We start from the raw sequence: 24,681 nt of genomic DNA, 5'->3' as shown, positions 1-24,681 counted from the left end.
GTTTTATATTAACAGGGGACAATATTTGATATTAACCTTGATATTCAACATTAACCTAGAACAGGAAATGCACAAATATCCATTTACGCTTGACCCAGTTTGATTTACACAGTTGAGTGAGATGACGAGCTTCAGGCTGGGGAAGGGCATTCTGGAGGCGGCTCCCTGGCATCGGTGAGGGCTTCCGAGAGCCTAACTTTGTTCTTCTCCTGCTTCTGCTCCTCCTTCACCTCTCTCCCTCTGTCTCCCGTCCTTCTGCAGGCTCACCACTTCTGTGGATGCTGTGGTGGCCATCTGTGTGATTTTTGCCATGTCCTTCGTCCCTGCCAGCTTTGTCCTTTATTTGATCCAGGAGAGGGTGAACAAAGCTAAGCACCTCCAGTTCGTCAGTGGGGTGAGCCCCACCACCTACTGGCTGACCAACTTCCTCTGGGACATCGTAAGTATCAGGACCTAGCACCTCCCTCACCACCCTGGGCCCAAGGTGGGTGGGCGTTTGTGTGTGCTCTGACTGAAGGGACATGGCAGGGTGGGGCTCTCTTACGGCCAGGGCTGCTGGAAGGTGATGTGCCCAGCGCCCAAGCTGGGGAAAGATGCAGGGCACAGCTTAGCAACTGCTGAGTGGGAACTCTGTAGGCCCTGCACAAGGGGCCTTCTGACGCACCAAATAATCACTGCTCTGCAGCACTGAGGCTGGCCTTCCTGAGAGTAACCGGGAGCTGAAGAGATGATATCAAGAGGCCCTTCACCCTACATCCTCTTGTTAGGCCCCACCCCACCCTCAAAGGGGTAAACTGGAAACTGCTCTGTGGTAGAGTTGCCAGATAAATAAGGGGCATCCAGTTCAATTTAAATTTCAGATAAAACAAATGAACAATTTTTAGTATAAGTATATCCTAATCGCCCCCCGCAAATATGGCATTCTTACACTAAAAAATTTATTGGTTGTTTGTCTGAAATTCAAATTTAATTGGACATCCTATATTTTTATTTGCTAAATCTGGGAACCCTATCCAGTGGCCTTATTTTGCCTACCCAACCAGAACTTCACTATATTAGATTAGCTACCACTTGGAGGAACATGAAGAAAAAATTATTTATCAAATCAACAGCAGACTACCACCTCTCTCACAATCAGGATTGGTGGGGGAAGAGAGGGGTCAGGATGGGTTACCTTACGACAGGCCACAGGGTCAAAATGACTTGACAGTGAAGGCCTGGTTATAATGTGGAAGTTGTTATGACACTAACTCCAGTTTATTCCAGGCGTCTTGGGGAACAAGATGTTTTGTTTTATCTCAACATTCTAAGACTAACGTGAGTCTCCACTTCATGGTGATGATAATGTATATCACGATGGAGACCAACACAAACAACTGTTTCCACTATGGCTTTTAATAATGATGACAAATATCTTACTCAACTTACTAAGCAGCCATCACTTAACAATATAAAGCCAGAAATCATCAGTCCCAACTAATCTTCCTTCCTCTCTTCTGTCTACATGAGGAAACACTTATGAACACATGGGGAGGAGGTCAGAGCCAATAAACCTCACTTTGGATGAGAACATCCCTTGCAGCCACCCAAGTTGGCCCTGTGCTTAAAACATGAGAGGAGCTAGGCTCACCTGCACTGAAAAGCTATTAAAGTGCTGGGTTTTTGCTTTCTACTTTTTTTTTTTAAGACAAGGAATAGAATTAACACTTGGGGCTGACCCACGTGTGTGCTTGACTACAGACAGAGATCTCTGAGCCTAAGGAGAAATTTGTGGACAGAAGGACAGAATGGGTGTCTGAATGAGAGATGATACTAGCAAAGTAGACACTTGGCAGCCTAATGAAGGGTTTGGAGACAGTGACTATGATGCCAGCAGGCTTCCTGATGCTCTAGAATTTTAAGGCTGGCCTGGAATCTGAGCTCAAGGAGCTATGGTATTGGAGCTAAGCACCCTCCTTAGCCAGTGGCGAAAAGATAACACTGGCCTGGGGGTCATTGTTGAATAAATGAACAGATACTCATTGTTTATATCATTCATGCAGCGCATATATGATGTTGTAAGTTCTTATTTTTTATATATCATCTGTTTTTCTTTTCTTTTAAATTAGGAAACAACCACAAACTTACAGAAACGTTGTAAACACCATTCAAAACTATTTTCCTCAGCCATTTGAGAGTAACTTCCAAACAAGATAACCCTTCATACACACATACACATACACACCCCGGCACCTCCAATGTGTACCTCTTACAAACGAGGACTCACCCTATACAATCACAACGCAACTGTCAACGTCAGGAAACTAGCACTGATGTATCACTTCCATCTAATCCTCAGACCCTACTCAAGTTTCGTCAATTGCCCTAATAATGCCTTTTATAGAAAAATATCCAGCTCAGAATCATGCATTGCTTTTAGTTGTCCTGTCTCTTTAGTCTCCTTCAGCCTGGGATTGTTCTCAGTCTTTCCTTGACACTCATGACTTGACACTTTTGAAGATCATAGGCCAGTTATTTTGCAGAAAGTCCATTAATTTTGGTTTGCCTGATGTTTCCTCATGATTGGATTCGGGTCATGGCAGCAGTTTCATGAAGGGATGCTCTGTCCTGCTCACTGCATCCTGTCAGGTAGCTTCTGATTTCAGTTTGTCCTATTACTGATGGTGGTCACTTCAGTCACTTGATTAAGATGGTGTCTGCTGAGCTTCTTCACTGTAAAGTTACTTTTTTCCTTATAATTAATAAGAATTTAGAGAGGTGTACTTTGAAGTTATGTAAATATCCTGTTTGTTTGTTATCAAGCTTTCCATTTATTCATGTATTTATTTATGCCTGTATGGAGTTGTGGTTCCTGTGTTAATCAACAGACTACAATCTGATACCATTCTTACTGATTTTGGTGCTCAGATTATCCCCAGTCTGGCCAGTGGGAGCCCCTTCAAGCTGGCTCCTGTGCCCTCTTGACTTGTGTCCCCACGTTCGTTGAGTACCTCCAAGTTCTCTGCCCAGCAAGATGTTCCTCCCCACAGCCCTACCCTGGAATCAACTGTCTCCCCCAAGGAGCTCTGGTTCCTTCCAGGGGAAAATGTCCCTCAAAAACCAAGATCTCGGTGTTAGATATATTCACTGGTCCCAGGCCTTCTCAGTGGAGAGAACTAGGTGAGATATGCAGGTATATACACAGACATGCACACGTTTACATCTATACATCTCTATCTATCTATACACTGAACAAAACACTCACTAAAACCACTAGTTCCAATCCAGCACCACAGGCTCCCTCTGGTTTTCTGTCCTTCCATATTTTTAACTCCCTTCTCCACAAGTGAGAAACTGGTTTCTGTTGCCCCTGACTCATGTACCTACCTGAGCAATACACCTGTGTGTAATAAGTCCCCCATCTCTGCCCTCACCCTCTCCCCTGTGTGGCCACGCTCCTCTCCCTGCTCCAGCCACCCCCCAGGCGCAGGTCCTCCTCATGTGCTCTGGCTCTGATATCCCGCAACAGATCAGCCCCCTGTAAAGACACCCTCCTGACCCGCGGGGGCTCCAACACCTCACAGCACTCCACCTCCGTGGACGCCCTTCTCACCCTTCTTAGGTTCTCATTCTGCTTGGGACCACTCTGACTTCTCCCCTCCCCCCACCGTGGCTGCCCACAGTTCCCTGTCAAGCCTGCTGGCTTTAGGGCTTAATTCTGTACGAAGGGAAGGGAGGAAGTGATGTGAGGCCAAGGATTATACTTTAAGTTTTTCTGAATTCTGGAGACATGCTCAGAAAGTAGAATCAACAGGACTTTGAGATCGATTGGAAGGACAGAAGGAGAGATCAGGTGGAATTTTATAATTCATTCTTTCAAAAGATACAGACTGTACCCTCCCTCCTGTGTAGGGAGGTGGGGGTGGCATGGGGTAGGAGGACTAAGGACAACTTAACATACGTTTGCTAGCCAAGAAATGTTTAGACGAATGGAATCAGAATCCCAAAACATAAGTGCTGGAGGAGGCTGGCCCAGCCCTCATTCTGCAGAACAGGAAGCAGAGGTGCAGAGAGGTCAAGTGCCTCCCTCCCCTCTTCTCTCTTCAAGATGAATTACACTGTGAGCGCTGCACTGGTGGTGGGCGTCTTCATCGGGTTTCAGAAGAAAGCCTACACTTCTTCAGACAATCTTCCAGCCCTGGTTGCACTGCTCATGCTGTATGGGTGAGTTGTGTGGGCCATTAGCTAATGTTGCCAAAGGGAAGCCAGGGGAGGAGGCTGCAGTTCTGACAGAAAACCAGGGTTTGCAGTGCCAAGGTCAGCTTCCAGCTCCCAGCAGGGTCTGCGGCTGCTGACCAGGAATCTGTCTGGCTTCTGTCTCCGACTCCACGCACAGAGGGATTCCTGCAGCTCAGTCCACTCATCCACTCGGGTACGGTGGAGACGCCCCACAGGGCTTGAATCTTAGTCTTCTTCCGCTCCAACTGTGACCTGACCAAAGTCTGGGAATCCATCACTCCCCACTTCCTCACTCAGCTCTGACTCTCATTCATCTGTGGCCAGTCCATCCATCTCAGTGTCTCCTGTACCAGCCAAGAGTTATTTGCACATGGGAGACTGCACCTGAAAAGCCGCTCTGGGTCAGGGCCAGAGGATAACACAGGGATTAAATCCAATAGAATTATAGAGCATGCAACTTTATATCCAGGCCCACCACTTACTATATATGTAACTATGGGCAAGTAATTCACCCCATTTGAGCCTCAGTTTCCTCATCTGTAAAATGGAGATCATGATACCTAGCCCTACCTATGGGGGGGCCAGTAGAGTCTTGCCAGAGCAATGGTCTCCATTCATCTCTCTTGGAAATAGAGAATTCAGGAACCAGTGTGACTGTGACACGTCAGCTACAATGAACTATGAGCCTGTTGGGATCTCAGCCCAGCTTTGCTGAGCCAGACTAGAGTGGGAAGAACACTCCTATGTTATGTAAGGCTTTATAATTTACAAAATACATTCACAGCTTTTGCTTCTCACAAAAACTCCAAGAGGTGGTCAGGAAAGGCATTGTTATCTCCATTCAAAGATGAAGAGCAAAGACCAAGGGGAGAAGTATCTCTTTGGTTTCCCCAGGACTCTCACCAGTTCAAACATACCACCCCATGTGAGAGGGGAATGTATTATATCTAGGGGTACAGTAGATGGAATGGAAATTGGAACTCCATCCACTGTGTTGTGCCATTTCACACAGATGGGCAGTCATTCCCATGATGTACCCAGCATCCTTCCTGTTTGATGTCCCCAGCACAGCCTATGTGGCCTTATCTTGTGCTAATCTGTTCATCGGCATCAACAGCAGTGCCATCACCTTCATCTTGGAATTATTTGAGAATAACCGGGTAAGCATGACTTTCTCAGCTTCTTTGTTTGATTATTAGGATACTGGAGAGTGTGATGGTCAAGCAGAGCCAGAGGCAAGCATTGTGTCTGTACAATCTTAGTGTATAAATGAATGTTGCTTCTTCCCTTCCTTTATCCTTCCCTCCTTCCCTTCTTCCCTTCCTTTCTTTTTTTCTTTAAGCTCCTTGTTCATTTGTGTGCTCTGAGTGTCATAGTTTTCTGAGCCCTTTCTGCAGGTTATAAATGACCTTTCATAATCCTAAGCTTTTAGATCTTCTTACTTCTTCAAGAAGGTTTCCTTGGGGACTTTGGGTGTTAGGTTTTATACACACACACACACAGAGGTAATGCATTCATGTGATTTCAAAATTTAAAAAGAACAGAAAGGCATACAATGAAAAGCCTCCTTCCTACTCCTGTTTCCCACTCACCTAGTTCTCTTCTCCAGAGGCAACCTTTCATATGAGTTTCTTATGTGTTCTAGAGGCATATAAGCAAATACATATGTAACCTTTCTCCAAATTTCTTACATATATTGTAACAGAGTAACACATACTATTGTGCATGAAAATTAATCCTGAGGTTAGGGTTAGGAATTTGTAGTGCTGAGTGACTCATTTTTATGAGCTGTGAAGTTCAGTTGTCCCGTTCACATGCCCCAGACTTCTCCTTGCCCAGAAAGAACTGACAAGAATGAATCCTAAAAACAGCGGTGGTGACTACAGGGTTGTCTTTGCTCCACACTCCCTCTCCCAGACCCCTGTGTCTGAGCCCTGGCCATGACTGTCCTGGGAACATACCCAGGGATCGGTGGGCTCTCCTGTGTGCCTGTGTCCCCAGCACCTCTCTAGCCTTTCCCTCTCTCAGAAGGTCTTTGAAGTTGAGAGGGTTGGTACCAGCCAGAGCATCTGCACAGATGCCCTGTGGCCCCTGTCCCCACTCCTGCCTCTGGGCCCTGCTGGGAAGACCCAGAGCAAACCTGCACTAACCACTCAGTCCAATGGCCTGAGAGCGACTCTTTCCCTGACCTTGTCAGGCTTTCTGTGGCCGCTAAACAAGAAGCAAAACCCCATCTGTCCCATGACTGATAAAAAAACGTACCATGTCACAGTCAGACCCCAGCAGGGAGGTGGATGAGAACACAGACTCTGCCAATGGTCAGAGCATCCCGGAAGACTGAAAATGCTGCTCTTCGGAGCTGTTTGTGTCACAGGCTCACGGCTCACTAAGTCTTAAGAGAGCGTGTTACTTCAGAATAATTAAATAGCTTAAAGCAACTCAAAACAACTTCCCTCCTGCGGGCTGCACTTACTTAGCCAACAATTAACTGAACGCACCCCCTCCCCTGCATAAAAAAAAAAAAAAAAAAAAGCTTGTTTCTTTCACCTAAACTGTGGAATAGACAGATGCTGCAGAAATTCCCAGGATGCCACAGGAGGCTCCCCAGGTCCCAGAGGCATCCACTAGGTAAGCACCGTGTGATGGATGTGCTGATATAAACGAGCGTGGCCCCAGGAACTCCCCTTCCAGTCAGTAAGTGACTTGCGCACCAAGTTAGGAACTGATATAAACCACGGTACGTGACATTCCATAAGACAGTGTATGGCAGAACATCAAAGGAGCAAGACAGATAAAACACTACAGACCAGAGTGGGCCAAAAGAGCTGGGCTATGGGGGTCAAGAGGATCTTGGTAGAGGAATTCAGTTTGAGCCTGGCGTGGAATAAGTAGGATTTTATTATCCCATTTAATAAACAATGAAGTACCTACTATGAACTAATCATGTGTAAGGTGTTTAGGAAGGACACCGAAAGGATTTGGACCCAGTTCCTATTCCCTGGGGACCACTGACTAGTGCAGAAAATAGGCAGGTAAAAGAATAATTAATCATGGCAACGTGGTAAGTCCTGTAAGAGAGGATCGGATATTTTACCATGGGAATCTGAAAAGGCTTGTGAGAGAAGGGGTTATTTGAGCTAGCTTTCTAAAGAAGGGCAGGAATCTTCCAGAGAGCAGGCGGGGAAAGAGCATTCTTTCCAGCTAATAGCAGTGGTTAATAGAAGCTGCAAGTGCAAAGGCCTAGAGGCAAAAGAGCATAGTTCCTTCCAGGAGTAGTGGGGCGGGACCGTGGGGAGGGGTAGATAGAAGGAGATGGGGTAACATTAGCAAAAGTTCGGAGGCTGGAGAGGAAGGAGGTTGTGCAGCAGGGATTGGCCGGAAGAGTGGGTCAGCCTCACCCTCTCGGTGTCCCCTCTGCCTGACACTGACACTTGAGGCTAAGGCAGCAAGTACCTTCTACCACCTGAAAACAAGTCCCCACAACTCAACCCAGACACCAGGGAAAGTCTTCAGCCGTCTTTTCTGCTGGTGACAGTTGCAGACAGCTGTAGCTGTCCTGTGGGAGCTGAGAAGCAGAGCTAGAAGATGCTCAGGCCCCCTCTCCCGTTTAGCACAAGCTAGGCTAAGATATTGCCGGTGACAGAGCCTCAGCCCCCAGCGTGGCTCACAGCTGTGCCAAAGGAGAGGGAGCTTGGGCCACACTCCCAGCAGCTGCATCTCCTGCTAACAAAAGCCTTGGAGGGTTCCTGTGTACTTTCAAAGTGAGTCTGCAGTGAAAGCTCCTCAAGCAGGCTGCCGGCTAGAGGCACCTCCTGTGAGTATTCCAAAACTTCCTATCTGCTTGACAAATCCCTCCGGTAGCCAGTCTGGCTGCTACATCCCCTCTGGCTGCAGGCCCTCCACTGGTCCTGGTCTGTGAGGGCATCCAAGCCCCACCCCGCTCAGGAGGGGGCAGCCAAGCTTGGCCTCCATCACTGACTGTCCTGCTTTTCTGTATTTCAGACACTGCTCAGGTTCAGTGCCGTGCTGAGGAAGCTGCTCATTATCTTCCCCCACTTCTGCCTGGGCCGGGGCCTCATTGACCTGGCACTGAGCCAGGCTGTGACAGACGTCTATGCCCGGTTTGGTGGGTAGCAGTCACATGGCCCTGGATCCTCCAAGGCCAGGAGGGCTGCAGTGGGAGTTCCTATGACAGACCTGCAGCCTGGGCTGGGGCTGGGGGTGCCTGGTTGGTCTGGGATTTTCCTGACACTAGAAGGAACCAGAGTGCCTCTGTATCCATGGCTAAGGTGACTAGGAGGGGTCAAGGGCAGTTCCTACTCTTCCCTACTCTGACTTGAGGAGCCAGTATGAGACTCGGGTTTGGCTCTGACTTAATCCCTTGCATAAGGCCTAGTCTAGCTGAGCCTAGTGTTGTAACTAGGTCTTTCGGGACAGCTGGGGCAGCTAAGTGGACTTAATTCCTGTCAATTTCCGGTGGCCTCCATCCCCAGGTGAGGAGCACTCTTCAAATCCGTTCCAGTGGGACCTGATTGGGAAGAACCTGGTTGCCATGGCAGTAGAAGGGTTGGTGTACTTCCTTCTGACACTCCTCATCCAGTACCAATTCTTCTTCAGCCTGTGGTACGCTCGCGCCGCTGCCCTGGGGGTACCAAGGCCAGCTCCATGTGCCTGTCAGTCAGGGAACCTGATTTCACATCCAAGTGGTCATCTCTTTCCTCATGAGCCCCACTCCATAAAGTTTTTTATGCTCTCAAAGCCTGGCTTGTTCTGAATAGTACAAGGAGAGGTACATTAAAACAGGCACATTAGAATTTGTGCGTATTTAAAGTTTAAAAGTTTAAACTTTAAAGTGTTTAAAATGCAATGCTATTAATTTCAATCACTAATATTTAATCCCATTCATTTAAGAAACAGATAGTCATATTAAATTGCATCATAGCATTGCAAATGATAATGATTCATTGGTATCCAAAGTACTAGGAAATAGATTTATGCATTCATGAGAAAATAGACAAAGCAGGCCCCTATGCTAGTTAGAGATTTGAGAATGCGGACAGGGCAGGGAAGGAAGGGAGTAATATGGGGGTGACATTCGGGGTGAAGGCAGCCAGGTGCAGTGTGGAGCGGGTGGGGCAGTGATTGTGCCCCCCTGGTTGGGGAAGAAGGGGGTCCCTGCCAACCCTGACCCACCCCAGCTGTGCCGTTCTTCCCATGCTCTTGCCTGAGGCCCTGCATCATTCTGAAGTGGGTGCTCAGCTTTCCAGAAGGCAGCCCCCTCTGCAACCCAGGCTGACATTTACTGGGCTCAGCCCAGAGGCCCAGATTGCAAATCATGGGGCACTCAGAAGAAACTTTCCTTGACAGTGTTTGTCTCTTATCTTCTCATCCTTTCAGGCTGAATGTGCTCACATGTAAATAAAGATTCAGAGGACTTGTCTTTAGGTTTTGATCCACAGGGAATTGAATTGTTGGAAAGAGTTTGAATGAGATAATGGGTGTCAACACACTTAGAATAAAACAACATGGCCAGTACGTGGTTCTAGTGTGGGAGAGACGGTGTGAGGAGTCGCCGTCCACGGGAGCCTCAGCCCTTACAGGACCCCCGCAGCTTTGGCCACATCTTAGGGGGCATGGGGCGAGAGAGGGGGAGGAGTTATTTACTAAAACAGACTCATTAGCTTCAGACTCTGGTGTCAGCACCATTGAGCGCGTCCTGCCGCATTAGGCCGGAAAGAAGGCCAGAGAAGTATGCCACAGTCTCTGGCTTCAAGAAGACAGCCATGCCCATACTGAGAAGCAACCAGGAAAAGAGAGGAAGGAGAGGGAGGAAGAAGAGGTGCTCTCAGTAGAGGACATGCCTGCCTGTGGGGAGTTCAGGATGTCCGTGAAAGGAGAGGGTGAGGGGGATGAGAGATGGGCCTGGAGAGGAGGGCAGAGCCAGGTGGTGAAATGCCCCCCACCTTGGTGAGGACGTAGAATTTAAGGCTGAGGGCAGCAGAAAGCTGTTGGGGTGTTTTGCTCAGGGGAATGACATGATCTGCCGGGGTTAGAAGGGGAGAGACCAGACAGGAGGCTGCTTTGGCACCCGGGTGTGAGACAGTGGTAGCCTGGAAAGGAGTGGGGGCATTAGGAGATGGAGTAAAAGAAGTTGACTGGATAAATAGTAGGAAGTCTGTTAGACAGTACTTAGTAATGAACTGGATATGGCCAGGGAGGAAGGAAGGAAAGCATGGAGGTCAAGGTGTTCAGGGAGGGTTTCAGAGAAGACACTGTGCTTTTAAGGACGAGGAGGATTCTCCTCCGCAGGGCAGGAGAACGAGAACACTGGGCCACTGGAGATGCCTGCGGGGGCTCGAGCTGGGAAAGGCTAGCATGGGCTGGGGACCATGGGTAGATCGAGTGGTTGGCGGAGGAGTTAGTCCAAGAGATAAACGGGAGAGCGGGTGGGAAGAGTAGGTGCAGCCTGACCGCAGGGCTCTGGGATCTCAGCTGGGGAGTTAGGCCTTTAACGTACAGCTGCTGGAGAACTATGGTTGGGGGCGTGAGATAACCTTATGGACTAAAAGAAGTGGGGGCTTGGGCGCTAGTAACTATCATTTGCTGAGTGCTTGCCATAGACGAAGGGTTTTTCATGATAACAGCTCCCAGGTTAGGAGTCTTGACTCTGTGCCACACACTGTGCCAAGTGCATCTCCACCACAATCCCATGAGGCACATGCTCTTACCAGCCCCTCCCTATCTTATGGTTGAGGGAGGTGAGGTTTGGAGAGGTTCAGTGACATGCCTAAAGTCACACATGGGAAGGCCAGGACTGGAGCCCAGGGCAGACTCTGGACTCGAGCACTTGCCCTCTCTGCCTAATGCCTAATGCCTGTCCTGTGGGGAGTCCTTTTGAGAGTTCAAGCCTGCGGGGGTGGAAGGCCAGGCTGGGGCAGAAGCCAGGGAATGGGAAGAATGTCAGAGGAAAAGAACAGTGCCAAGGATGCTGTACCCCAGCCCACTCCGTCCTCTTTTCTTCATCTAGGACTACCGAGCCCGCTAAGGAGCCTATCATAGATGAAGATGATGATGTGGCTGAAGAAAGACAAAGAATTGTTAGTGGAGGAAATAAAACTGATATCTTAAGGCTAAATGAACTAACCAAGGTAAGGGAATAGTTGCAGGCATCTTAGTTTGGAGGTGACAGTTGGACCAGAGAGGGCACCACGTTGTAATTTGCCTTCTGTAGAATAAGCAATATGCTTATCCAAGCAATTCCTTTCCCTAATTTTATGTGAGGTTATAAAACCTCGGTGTTATAACGTGTCTTCCAAGAGCACTCAATGCGCTTTCCCTAGTATTCATCTTGGGCACGGACACAGGGCCTCGGCCACAGCCACTGCAGCTGAGCCCCGCTAACCTTCCTCCGTTCCATTTCCGCACGGGGTCAGCTTCGAGACTCAGTGCTCACAACACCTCTCTGCACATTCGTGTCAAAATGTAACCTTCGCCTAAACCGTCCTTTGCTCTCTTGCCCTCCCTACTTAACCCTCTCTCAGTCCTCAGCTCACTTTCTCTGGATCTTACAGATTTATTCAGGCAGCTCCAGCCCAGCGGTGGACAGGCTGTGTGTGGGAGTCCGCCCCGGAGAGGTGGGTACTCTGCAGGCCACATGTGAAAGGGCCTCAGAAAATCAGCTCCTATGCTTGTCTCTGGTCTCCTCTCAAGCACAGCTGGCCAGTAGACATAAAACATGTGCCACCGTAGGTCAGATCATTCTAATTTTCTAGTAGCCACAGGAAAAAAGTAAAAGCAGGTGAAATTAATCGTAATCATTAATTTTATCCAATATATCTGAAATAGTATCACTTCAACATGTAATTCGTATAAAACATTATTTATGAGATATTTTACATTCTTTTTTGTTATTGTTCTAAGTCTTCAAAATCTAGTGTGTGTTTTACCTTATAGCACATGTAGATACATTTCAAGTGCTCAGTAGCCACTGTCAAGGAGGAAAAATTCTCCTTCCTACTACCCTGTTAGGTTCTGGGGCTGGGGCTCTGTCAACTGGCCTGACCAAAGACCGGTTAACAAGAGAAAAACAAAGAGACGTTTGTTAGCATGTGTACCGTACATACACAGGGGAGAGGACTACCCCAAAGGGGTGGTTAGAACTTGGGCTTATATAGCATCTTAGCAAAGGAACAATACATTTTTAGGGAAGTTGCAAGACAAAGGAAAGGGACTTATAGTTTCTAGGGTGGCAAATTGTAGGAAAGCAAGTATACGGGTAACTAATGGTAGATAAAGGCTAGTTAGTAAAGTTAGTTGTATAGATTCCTCTGGTTTCATCTCCAAGCTGGTAAGAGTCTAAAGTTGTCTCCAGTGATTAATTTTTGTCCATCTTGGTAGAGAAGAAAGGGAAACACCTTGTAAATTTATGTCCTGCTTTGAAGCAAATAGGGGGGAGGGCAGAGAGCTTTTCTTATATCTGCTTCTTCTCATTTGCCTTCGGCTCAAAAGCATCCTTATGCCAAAGTGGCACATTCTGCTGCCTTACACCATACATGGCTAGTGACCTCCACAAAGGCAGCACAGGCCTAAAATGCCTCCCCCCACCCCACACACTTGCCCTAGGGCCTGACACTCCACACCTTCCTGGGCTCTAGGGCAAGGCCAATTCTGTGTGTTCTCCCTCAGTGCTTTGGCCTCCTGGGAGTGAACGGAGCTGGCAAAACAACCACGTTCAAGATGCTCACTGGGGACAGCACAGTGACGTCAGGCGATGCCACTGTCGCAGGCAAGAGGTGAGTGTCCTGCTCATCCTGTCTCAGGGTGTCTCTCCCAGGTCCTAAGCCATGTCCTTGTCCCACCATAGGAAGGGTAAGCATTGACCCTGTATCTGAGGGTGACTCTGAGAGTCTGAAAGATCTGTGCAGAAGGGTGGACCTCCCAGAGGACATGGTCCAAAAAGTCTAAGACATAGACTCTCTGGAAAATTTAATTGAATTGTGATTGTTAAGAGATTCCTCTGTTAGCGTGAATTCTAGGAAAGCTCTGAGAAGCACCAAATCAGTGGTTCTTAGTCTTTTGTGGGTCATAAGCATCTCACCCTTTGAACTTCTGATGAACACACGCACCTTCTTCCTATAAAAATACACCATTGTTTCCCATTACCTCTCTTCATACATTCTTTGCATTTGGGGAATTTACTGAGCCCTGAAGCACATTTATGACCCTACAGGAACTACTGGACCCCAGGTTAAGAACCTCTGTGGTGACACATCCTTTCTCTGGGTTGAGTTTCTAGATGGGCGATGGTTTGGGGCCCTCAGAGGCCTTAATCTGCATTGGCTATTTCTGTGTCAACACTTGGCTTTGCAGGCCAAGTTTCCTCTATAAAGGGAAAACTGGCATGTGCCCTTGGATTCTGGGAGGGTGCCTGCTGCTCTCTGAAATAAGGAGCATGGAAACAGACTGGTCATCCACAGGACAGTACAGAGAACATGAGCTTGCACTTGTCTGCCTCTTTCCAGGCTGCCCCTTGATCAGCAGAGCTCACACACATTAGATGTGCCCAGAGAAACTCTCTGCCCTGGTTTATGGGTGGAGTTAAGCACTGCTGATATCTAACCAACTTCTGCTTGACTACGGAAAGCCATCCTCAACATGGCCCAATGCTCCCTGGGTAGGGGGAGTCCTGAGCATTCTTCACTGGCTCAAATAGGATGAATTTGGTTTCCCAGCCATCCCTGTTGGGTCTAGAGCAAAGGGAATGGCAGAGGTGGAGCCATGGCTGGGTCTATCTCATCTTCAGATCTAGCTTAGCCAAGCAAATGACTTCATGATGGTAACAAAGGGGAAAGGGCAGGGAGTGGAGGGCAGAGGGATGTAATAGGTTTTACCATGAGACATCAAGTTATACTCCAAGTGAGACACAGTCAGATGCCCAGAAGGTAAAACCAAGACAGAAGCCAGAAAGAACGTATAGGTTTAAGACACAGGATTCAGGTTCTTCAGTGGAGTAGTTCCTGTGAATTTGGTGAAGGACCCTCCTTGCTTCTCTGGGTGGTTTTAATTGGCCCAGCCATACCTAAGTAGTTTTTGTCATAGTGGGGAACTACATGGCCTCTCTCTGTCCCATCCTGTTGCATACTGTTGCATCCATCCTTTATTCACAGACCCTAAGCTATAAGAGAAGGGGGAAAGAAATTAGACCAGTCTATGGACAGTTTATTTTTTCATCAAGGCAATATATTTCCTAGCGGGAGAGAATATATTGGTCAAAGGGAGTTGATAGACTCAGTTCATTTCATTTCTTCTTCTATTCTGCCAGCCTCTTGCTCTAGGTGGTGATCTGATTGGTTCCTCTTTCATTGACTGTATCTCTGCCAGTAAACACAAATGGAGAAATTTACTTCCATTGGAAAGCACACGTCTTCTCTAGCAACTTTCCAAATGTTTGAAAGGGATCAAAAACCACTAGTCATTTTCTTAAATTTGATCTTCCCTTTGTTTTTAAGAGGTGAACCAATCCAAAAGCATAGCTGTCTTTGGGTAGCAGGTATTCAGTTTATCCTAGACAGGGAAACGGGAGAATCTGACTGGATTCAAAGCTCAGAACTCCTGGAGTTTATCCGTTTCTAACCAAACAGCCCCTGCTCTGATTGCTAAATGTCGTGCACATATCTAAAGCAAAATGGGAGAAGAGAAGAGGCAGCTTTCTTATCTTATTGGCAGAAACTCCTCCAGCCCTAGATCTCTGGTCACCCACTTTGTGAAGGAAACCTGCTAACTGCTTTTTCTTCTTGCAGTATTTTAACCAATATTTCTGACGTCCACCAAAGTATGGGCTACTGTCCTCAGTTTGATGCAATCGATGACCTGCTTACAGGGCGAGAACATCTTTACCTTTATGCCCGGCTTCGAGGTGTACCAGCAGAGAAAATCAAGAGGGTAAATAAACATGGTTTGTTATGGCCACTCGAGAACCTGTTTTATGAGAATACATTTGTTTAGAGATGGCAAAGCTGGAGCACGCTATCCATTTATTCATTCAACAAATGCTCAACTGAGTGTCTGCTACGTGTCAAGTACTGTTCTGGAAAACAGGGTATAGCAGTGAACAAAACAGATAAAAAAAGTCCTGCCCTAATATCTAACAAAACGGTATACACATTTACCCTTTGATCCAGTACAAAATGCTTATGCACAAGGTTATTCACTGCATTTTACTCGTAAAATATGGGAAATTAGCTACATGTTCAGACATAGGAAATTGGCTGAATAATTTGTGATAAATACATACAATAAGGTCTTATGCAGCTGTAAAAAAAAAAACAGAAGCAAAGAAAATCTCTGTGAACTGATATGGAGTTATTTCTAGGAGATATAGTTAAGTGAAAAAAGCAAAGTGCAAAAGAGCACATGTAGAATGCTAATTTTTAGTGTAAGAAAGTAGGAAAAATAAGAAAGCATAAATATGTCTGCTTACCTTTACAAATAGAAATATAGGAAGGATAAACTGGAAAACAATAAATGTAGTGATCAGCAAGAGGGAAATGGGAGAGAATAACACTTCTCTCGGTATTTTTTTTGTATAGTTTAAACTTCTGGAAGCATGTTAATGTTCTACATATTCAAAAAAATAAAACTAAATCAGTAAGAATGAAGAAGAGGTAAAAATGAAAACAAAAAGAAAATCCTAACACTGAAAGCAAACTAAAACAAATTAATCCAATTTTATTTCAAATGAATGTAGTAATCATACAGGAGGGGAGGAAAAGAACTAATACGAATAACTGATGATATAATATTTGACAGTATATCCTCAGTCTTGGGCAGGTGGAGCAGAGAGAAAGAGCTGCAAGCAAATTGTGGGCTCTTTTTAGTTGATTTGTTTTTTATAGTGGCATAGGCAAAGCAATTCTGAAACAATTTTACATGTTTCATAGGACTAAGTAAATGAATAAATGCGTTTATGTTGTTTGGAGCCAGAGTTCTCAACGTGGAAGAAGAGACATACAAATATGAAAAGGGGGAAAGTAAGAAAGAATCCTGTAAGGATGGATTGGAATTGGAGCTATCACTGTGAACCCATGAAATAGTTATGTGCTTATGTTTGTGCATGCATGCCGTATGTGCTCATGTATATTGCACATATGCATACATAGGTATGTGCATGTGTGTGTATGTTTGTGTGTGCATATATCTGTCCTCTGAAAAGGCCAAGAAACAAAAATGCCCCAGTTAAAATGAATATATTTAAGTGTCCAGATTTTGATCTCTAATACCATTCCCCACTAAAAGGAATTATGACTCTTCAGACAACTGACAAATTCCAGGGCTGAGACACCATAGGTAAAATGAGCCTGGAACATCCTATTATGTCAGAAAGTAAAGAGTGCTTTAAAAAAAAAATGATAGAGGCATGTCATAAGTGCACAGGAGCCATCTTGAAGGGGCTCCCAATGGCCAAATATGGGACAATTTAAGCATCAACGTAATTAAATACCATGACAGTTATAAAACATTGGAGGAAAGGTAGGGATTTATAACTCCATATTGTTAAGTAGATAAGTAAATAATCAGGAGAGAAGGGATGGTTCTTGCCTACAGTCAAATGCTGAGAGCCAGCTAGTTAGTGTGCAGGAAGTTCCAGAGCTCGAAAATCATTTTGCAAGGGTCAGAGTAAAGACCGGATTGTGACAAGATTTGTGGTTGCTGAGTCTAGGGGCAATTTTTTATGAAAAGCAAGATATCTTTATGGCTTAAAAGTATCTCCCACAGATTGCTTATTGGTTGTGAGGGGGAAGCCTGATAATCTTACAGTGGAGAAATTAGACAACACTTTAACTGGGTGCTCAAAACCACCATCACCGCTGAGGGTCAGATGGACATCCCACACCCCTAGATGTGATACCCTGAGAAGGACACAACTTCACCTACAGAATATTCTGATTGGGATGCATAACCTGGACCTTATCGTGAGGAAACATTTGACAAGATCTAGAGGAACATTCTATTAAAATATATATATGTATATATGGGTTGTATTCTTAAAAATTATCAAAGTCATAAAAGACATGGAATGGCAGAGAAAGCCTATGGAGATGTTCCTGATCACAGGAGGCTAAGTAGACACAGTGACTGAATAATGTACACTACACTGCAGCCTGTACTGGAGAGAAAATAGTGCTGGAAAGGACATTACTGAGTGAATTGGCAAAACCAGACTGTGAAGGGTAATAATCTAGATAAAAGTATCGTGACAATATTAAATTTACTGACAATCATAACTGTACTGTGGTTATGTAAGAGGATGTCCCTATACTTAGGAAATAGACACTGAAGTATTTAGGAATGAAGGGCCAAGTATAACTGACCCTCAGATGAGTCTGAAAACATTGTGTGTGTGTGTGTGTGTGTGTATTTTTGTGTGTGTAAGAGAAGGAGAGCGAAAATAGAGACTAAGAGTCTATGAGTGTTCTTTGTACTATTCTTATTCTTACACGATTCTGTCAGTTGGGGACTATTCCAAATAAAAAGTAAAAAATGGAGCTTATATTCTAGTGGGAGGGACAGACACTAAAAAGATAAACAAGTAAAATATACAGTACATTTGAGAGTAAAAAGTCCTTAGGGGAAAAATAAAGCGGGGAAGAATTGTGGGGTGTGCACTTTTATGTAGGGCGGCCCAGGGACAGCTTCACAGAGGAAGTGACTTCTGGGTGAAGGCCTGAGTGAACCATGTGGATATCTAGGGGAAGAACATTCCAGGTAGAGGTGCAGAAGGCAGAGGCATGGTGGGCCTGTCTCCAAGAGACCTCCCTAGCTTTCCTTCTGTGCACATGCACGTGCACACGTGTGCACACACACACGGTATTCTCTATCATAGTTTACTGTTGAGTTCCCTCAAAGCGCTGTTACAATCTGTCGTCATTCTGTGTATTTTGGTTGTCTGTCACCACCCCCTGCCATCTGTGAGTACAGCAGCAATGGCCATGTTCACCATTATTCTCTAGCACCCTTCTATGCCTGGTTCATAGAAGGTGCTCAATAAGTGTATATTAGATGCACACACAAGACTTCAAGTGTGACCGTGATGAGGGGTGGTATCAACAGGTCTGGGACCCACCATCTTCTTAAACAGACCCTAGGACTCTTCCTCTTCTACTCCTAGCGATAGTCCAGGACACTGGGTGAGAAGCATTGTCCGACTCTTGTAAAGCTGAAGGCCATTTCTCAGGGGGCTACACCCAACGGGTGTGGAGCAGACCAAACCACACTGAGATCTAAGGCCCACGGTGGAAAGGAGACGTCTGGCCCTTGAAGGCCACGAGCCACCCCATGAGCCAGCAGGTGGTCCTTTTTCAGCCTAGCTGGGTCTGTCATCCTGAAGGTGTGCGATCTGGGAGCCCAAGACTTTGAGTTGGTGGAGGTTTGGGGTGTTTGCTTGTTTGTTTATCCCAAATGGGATTTCTTTCTCTTCCCTAGGTGACAAACTGGAGTATTCAGAGCCTGGGCCTGTCTCTCTACGCAGACCGCCTGGCCGGCACCTACAGTGCAGGCAATAAACGGAAACTCTCCACAGCCATTGCACTGATAGGCTGCCCACTGCTGGTGCTACTGGTGAGCACCACCGGGACCACCAAAGGGCTTGCAAGAGCGGAGTGCTGCATCTCTGTTGTTGGGTCAGCAGATTTAGAAAATGCAGCGGGCTGTTTTTGTCTGGGCTGTTGCCTATTCTGCTCGTTTTGAGCATATCAGCCTAGTGTTTGGTTCACAGCTCTTGGGGGGAGATAGAGTCGCAACACATTCTCACTTTGGGTTCCTGGGAAGCCTCTTGGGGGCTGCAGGCTCTAGCAGGGAAGTTCAGCCCCTCTGCAGAATGTCAGGGACTGGTCAAAAATTTTTACTGCCTGACAAGGCCTGTTTGGGGTCCTAACTGGACAGGCGCACTGGGCTGGAGCAACGGCTCATGTGGTTCTCACCAAAGCTGGACCAGGCCTGAGGCCCCCATACCCTTGTAGTCTGGGGTTTATGAGGGCATGGATCACAGGCCTTGGAGGGACCCTGAGAATCACCTGAGTTATCTTCCTGCCTCCTTGCAAACATATATAGAGAATTTTTTCCTTTTTTTAAGATAACTCTATCATTGCCTTTTAATCAACCTTAACCCATTCACGGGCTGAAATGGGTCTAGAGGTGTGCATGATGTTTCTTCACGGTCCTGATTCACCTCCCGCCTTCCATGCCCTGTGCTGGCTTCCCCGGGTCTTGCCCCACGGGGGAGTGAATTTGTGCTTTGTCCACCAGAGAGCAGAGCTGCTCAGAGGGAGTCAGCCAAGGAGGGTGCCGGAACCAGCCCCCTGTCCTCTCTGCCTCCCCACAGGACGAGCCCACCACAGGCATGGACCCCCAGGCACGCCGCATGCTGTGGAACACCATCATGAGCATCATCAGAGAAGGGAGAGCCGTGGTCCTCACTTCCCACAGGCAAGAGATTCCCAGGGACTGGGGTGGAGCAGGCGGGCAATGGAGTCCAGTCCTCCCAGCCCTCACCTGCTCTCCCCCGCCCCCAGCATGGAAGAGTGCGAGGCCCTGTGCACCCGGCTTGCCATCATGGCGAAGGGCGCCTTTCAGTGTCTGGGCACCATTCAGCACCTCAAGTACAAGTAAGGATATGGTGGGGATTGCCTTTATTACCTTCTGGGGAGGAAGGGGCAGTCAGCCAGGGCCTGTGCTCTCTACTGACATGTGGGGGGATCCTGCTGCCCCTTCATCCCACGGGCAGAGGTGTCTGGGCCTCATTCTGCAGCAGTAGATGGAGAAAGCTGTTGTGCTGAATGTAACTCCTCTCTATTGGGCTAACTGCCTATAGCTGAAGGCTCCCCGAGCCTCCAGATGGGGATTCTGATCGGGGCAAATGCAGAGCCCACTTGGGATAAGGGAGGGTCACTACCACTGCCTAATTATCCCACCACTTAGCCCAACAGATCCAGGACCCATGACCCATTTAATAAGAGTCCACAACCACGGTAGGAATGATTCAGAGACCAAATGGCCTGAGCAATCAGTGTTCCTTTCAGCCATGTCATATGCTTTTGAATTTGAGAAATGGCCATGTATTATATGACAAACCAGCAATGCCAGTAATCTTCAGCAGGATTATCCCGTCCCTGTAAATTGTAGACAGCTGTAAATAATGTGTTATTAATAACAGTTTGTGCGCCAAAGCCGACCATCACTTAAAATAAGATTTTATTAAGAATGTCATGCTCCTTTGCCTTCTGATATGCTTTATAAACTAGGAAGGGTGGACTTATAGCTATCACTCATTTATCAGAGATAAATGAGAGCCCAGGACAGAAAAGTCACCATGCCCGTTGGTGAAAGGAAGAGAACCTAACTCACCTCATCTACACCGAGACGCTTCATCTCCATGTATCCAGGGGAGTGTCTTGCACGATACACATCATGCTTCGTACACATCATACAGATAAGTGGTTGAGAGGAAGGTCTAGTAGATTAGCTGCACTTGGGCACTTGACCCATGATATCTTGAGCAACTACAGCTTGCACACTACACAGATATCTAGGGGGACTTCAGCATGTGAGGTCACCAGACCCATGTCGGCAACTTAGAGTGGCCACCTGCTGGAGACCTGGTTGCTCCCTACTCCTTTCCCTCTCAGTCTTCAATATCCCCATGGGAGAGCAGGTGAGAGGGAATGTTCCCACGTGGAGGATGGTCAATTTTCCGGGGCTGAAAGGTAAAGGCATTTCATTGTAAAGGGGAACAATCCTGGATCATGGAGGGAGCACTGAAGTAAGTATACCCTGGTGTAAGTGTGAAGGGAAGCCAGCTAGCCATGCATTCACTCTGGTGGACCATTTTTGATCCACAGGTGGGTGACCTGGTGAGGGGAGGAGGGAAGCACCGATGGCCCTGGCCCTGGCAGCTCCATTTGTTCTGGAAGCTTCCCCAGGGAAGCACTGCCTTCCCAAACCTTTGCTCCCACCAGGCCAGTCTCTTAAAGGGCCGGGCAGTCTTTCCACCACCGAGTAAGCACTGGGCAGCCTGTGATCTCAGCACAGGGCTCAGACCACCCTTGACTTCAGCAAGTATGTTAAAGGGCAAGGAGCAGGGAACACCCCTGTCTCCAAGAGGTGGACACAGGAAGCTGTGACACAGGTCTGGAGACCCACTTCACCACACAAGGCACTTAGACCTCTAAAAACTAGTATCAAACCACTTCTCCAGGAACCATCATGGCCCTTTTAATCCTAGTTTTAAACATGTACACAAGGTCTATAGTACATGCCTTTAATCCCCAATATTTTTGATGAGTCTAGTCCTCATTTCAGGATTTCCTTAGACCCAACTGCTAACAGGCCTGTACCACACCACCACATGCTTCCCTCAGGTTTGGAGATGGCTACATCGTCACAATGAAAATCAAATCCCCGAAGGACGACCTGCTTCCCGACCTGGGTCCCGTGGAGCAGTTCTTCCAGGGGAACTTCCCAGGCAGCGTGCAGAGGGAGAGGCACTACAACATGCTGCAGTTCCAGGTCTCCTCCTCCTCCCTGGCCAGGGTCTTCCGGCTGCTCGTCTCCCACAAGGACAGCCTGCTCATCGAGGAGTACTCGGTCACGCAGACCACGCTGGACCAGGCAAGGCCGAGAGGGCGCCACGTGCAGAGCGGGGCCGGGCAGAGGCTGGGCTGGAATCCACACGAGAGCGAGGCAGGACATGCCCAAGTGCCAACACTCTAGTCCCTCTGTCCATTAGGGCAAAACTTGGAATATCAGAAATTGTCTTCTAACAATATTTCAGCCATCAGCAGACTTCATGGACTTTTTTACAGCATCCTTCCCCACAACTCTAGGACATTATTTCTCCTTCCTGGTTTGTGGTGGTGGCCATTTTTTTTCTTTTCAAATCAACTTTACTAATGCTTAATTTAAATACAATAGAAAGCACCCACTTAAAGTGTACAGTTCAGTGAGTTTTGATAAATGTGTGCCATGTGTCAGGTTTTGTAACGTGATCACTTTTTATTGTGGTAAAAAATACATATAAAAATATATATATATATCATAATTAACCGTTTTTAAGTGGCATTACACTTCAGTGGCATTAAGTATTGATATATTCACATTGTTGTGCAACCATCACCACCATCCATCTCCAGAAATTTTTCATCTTCCCAGACTGAAACTCTGTATTCATCAAGCAATAACTCCCCAGTAACCACTCTCCCAGCCACTGGTAACCACCGTTCTACTTTCTGTTGACTACTCCACGTACCTCATATAAGTGGAATCATATGATATTTGTCCTTTTGTGCCTACCTTATTTTGGTGAACATAATGTCCTCAAGGTAAATCCACGTGGTAGCATGTGTTAGAATATCCTTTCTTTTTAAAGTTGAATACTATTCAGTTGCATGTAAATGCCATGTTTTGTTTATCCATTCATCCATATGGACATTTGTTTCTGGGTTTTATTGGGGGTTTTTTGTTTTTTAAATAAACACCCTTAAAGACTATTCAATAAAGCAGTGGAAATAGGCAAGCCTCTGTTTACCCTTTGAGGAGCTTCTTATCAGCATAAGCAGGTGGAGGCAAGGACAGGCACACTGAAGAGAGAAAAGTGGGGAGATCAGCTCCTGTTCTCCTGGCTTGGGATATTTTAGTTATTCCTTTAGAGTTTCAGGAGGACACCGGTAGCTGAGAATCTGCCTTGCCTTGTTGACCTTTTAATCCTCCTGTGGGCACTCCTTTGGCTTAGCTCACAATTCCAAGAAAAAGCCCTGTGCCCTGGGCAGGGCACAAGCTGCTCCAGCAGGGCTGTCCTTAACTGGGGAAAACAGAAAGCAAAGTGGGTGGGTGGGTGGAGGGTGCCGTTTTCTGGAAATATCTACCTACTCTTGCTCTTCCCCTGCCTCCAGGTGTTTGTGAACTTTGCTAAGCAGCAGACTGAAACTCATGACCTCCCTTTGCACCCTCGAGCTGCTGGAGCCAGTCGACAGGCCAAGGTACCCCTGCCACCCCTCCCCCATCCCCTGCTTGAGGCAGATTCTTGGCTCAGGGACCCAACTGGTCCACTGGGCCTGCGGGGCCCCAAGGCCCAGATATGCCTCCTACAGAGAGCCCCGCCCATATCAGACCCCCACCGCCGCCCTGCCTCTCCTCACCTGTTCTGTGCTGCAGGACTTTTCTATCAGTAGTTGTGCAGGTTCCTTTTATAATCAGGAAACCTTTCGGTGGTATGGGAGAGCATTTTTGAAAAGAACTTTCCCGCATAGTTTTGCTTACAGCAAAAAAGCACTTGGATTTTGGGAATAAGCAGGGAAGATAGGAGAGAATATTAAAACACTTCAGTTGTTGGGATACTTGACATATATGTCTGATCATATGTTTGAGTTTCAAAGGAAGGAAATTAACTGGCACTCATTTCAGTGGTGGACTCGTTTGGTTAGAGCAAGACTTACTGTGTGTTTTATGAAGAGGGCTCTTTGTTCTTTACCAAAATATCAAGACGATGAAGGAAGAAACAACACAAGGTATGCATCCTGGCCTGTGATAACTCTCGGGGCAGGTGCCTCCAGGTTCCTGCCCTGACACAGCGCCCCACGTAAGGAGCACATTCATCCTAGTTCCCCAGAAAGAGAACAAGAGAGATCTGGAGAAAGTTCTGGAGGAGGTGCCAGGACCCAGGTGCCTTGGCCTAAGCCTGGGATGTTAAAGGGTCCAGCGAACTCAGCCATCCTCTCCTGACTTACCTGGACAGTAAATCAAATAAAAGCAAAGCATTTTTCCAATAAACAAAGAATGCAAAGCCTTATTTCCCATGAAGTTCTCATTCCTCCCACCAGTTTCTTGATTGCAAGAAAAACCAAGTACAGGTAACGACTGAAACACTCCTTTCCAAGGCACGGCTTGGGATGAATTTTCCCCTTTCTCTGGACCCGTGGAGACCTAATGGCTACTTAGCAAAGCTGACTTTGCCCAGAAATGCCTAAGTAAAGGCACCTGTCCAGGGAAAGTTAGTTTTGCTGAGATTTTCCAGCCACTCTTTCTAATTTATAGATCTCGTAGTTGCTGTTTACACCAGTAGAAAATTATTCTTTGAAAACCACTTGCAGTTACAAATCCTTTTTATAACTCAGAATACATAATTAGGTAGCAAAAGCATTTCCTAGAGCTACAAATGGTCTCCGCACCCCAACCTGGCATATGCCCTCTTAAAGGGCTAATACTAGGTCATCTCTGGGCCCAACAAGGGGCACTCACAGGCTATGATCTGCAGCAGTTAATTCCAAACTTTCCCCCCTTATTGGATGTGACCATTTTTCTGTTTTGTCTGTCACATTTTAGCATACAAATATTAGAAGACCTACTGCAACACATTTATTAAATTGGTATCTTTCTATAATAAATTTGTGATTCAAAACCTAACTCTGACTC

At 46.7% G+C, this 24,681-nt stretch overlaps 1 protein-coding gene across 7 annotated transcripts in view; it reads left to right on the top strand.

Moving 5' to 3' along the window:
- Positions 1–24,681, top strand: part of ABCA4 (ATP binding cassette subfamily A member 4) — a 126,562-nt gene that overhangs the window by 100,922 nt on the left and 959 nt on the right. For all 7 annotated transcript variants that reach the window (XM_068540355.1, XM_068540356.1, XM_068540350.1 and 4 more), the window contains 14 exons: positions 262–439; positions 4,088–4,203; positions 5,231–5,378; positions 8,221–8,344; positions 8,712–8,841; positions 11,246–11,366; positions 11,790–11,852; positions 12,904–13,010; positions 15,018–15,159; positions 18,700–18,834; positions 19,598–19,701; positions 19,788–19,880; positions 21,633–21,882; positions 23,163–23,249. In XM_068540355.1, the coding sequence (XP_068396456.1) occupies positions 262–439; positions 4,088–4,203; positions 5,231–5,378; positions 8,221–8,344; positions 8,712–8,841; positions 11,246–11,366; positions 11,790–11,852; positions 12,904–13,010; positions 15,018–15,159; positions 18,700–18,834; positions 19,598–19,701; positions 19,788–19,880; positions 21,633–21,882; positions 23,163–23,249 (1,798 nt within the window). The remainder of the gene's footprint in view (positions 1–261; positions 440–4,087; positions 4,204–5,230; positions 5,379–8,220; positions 8,345–8,711; positions 8,842–11,245; positions 11,367–11,789; positions 11,853–12,903; positions 13,011–15,017; positions 15,160–18,699; positions 18,835–19,597; positions 19,702–19,787; positions 19,881–21,632; positions 21,883–23,162; positions 23,250–24,681) is intronic.

The sequence above is a fragment of the Eschrichtius robustus genome, chromosome 3 (genome assembly GCF_028021215.1).
Source record: "Eschrichtius robustus isolate mEscRob2 chromosome 3, mEscRob2.pri, whole genome shotgun sequence".
Lineage (NCBI taxonomy): Eukaryota > Metazoa > Chordata > Mammalia > Artiodactyla > Eschrichtiidae > Eschrichtius > Eschrichtius robustus.
This window is presented reverse-complemented; position numbering and strand designations above follow the sequence as displayed.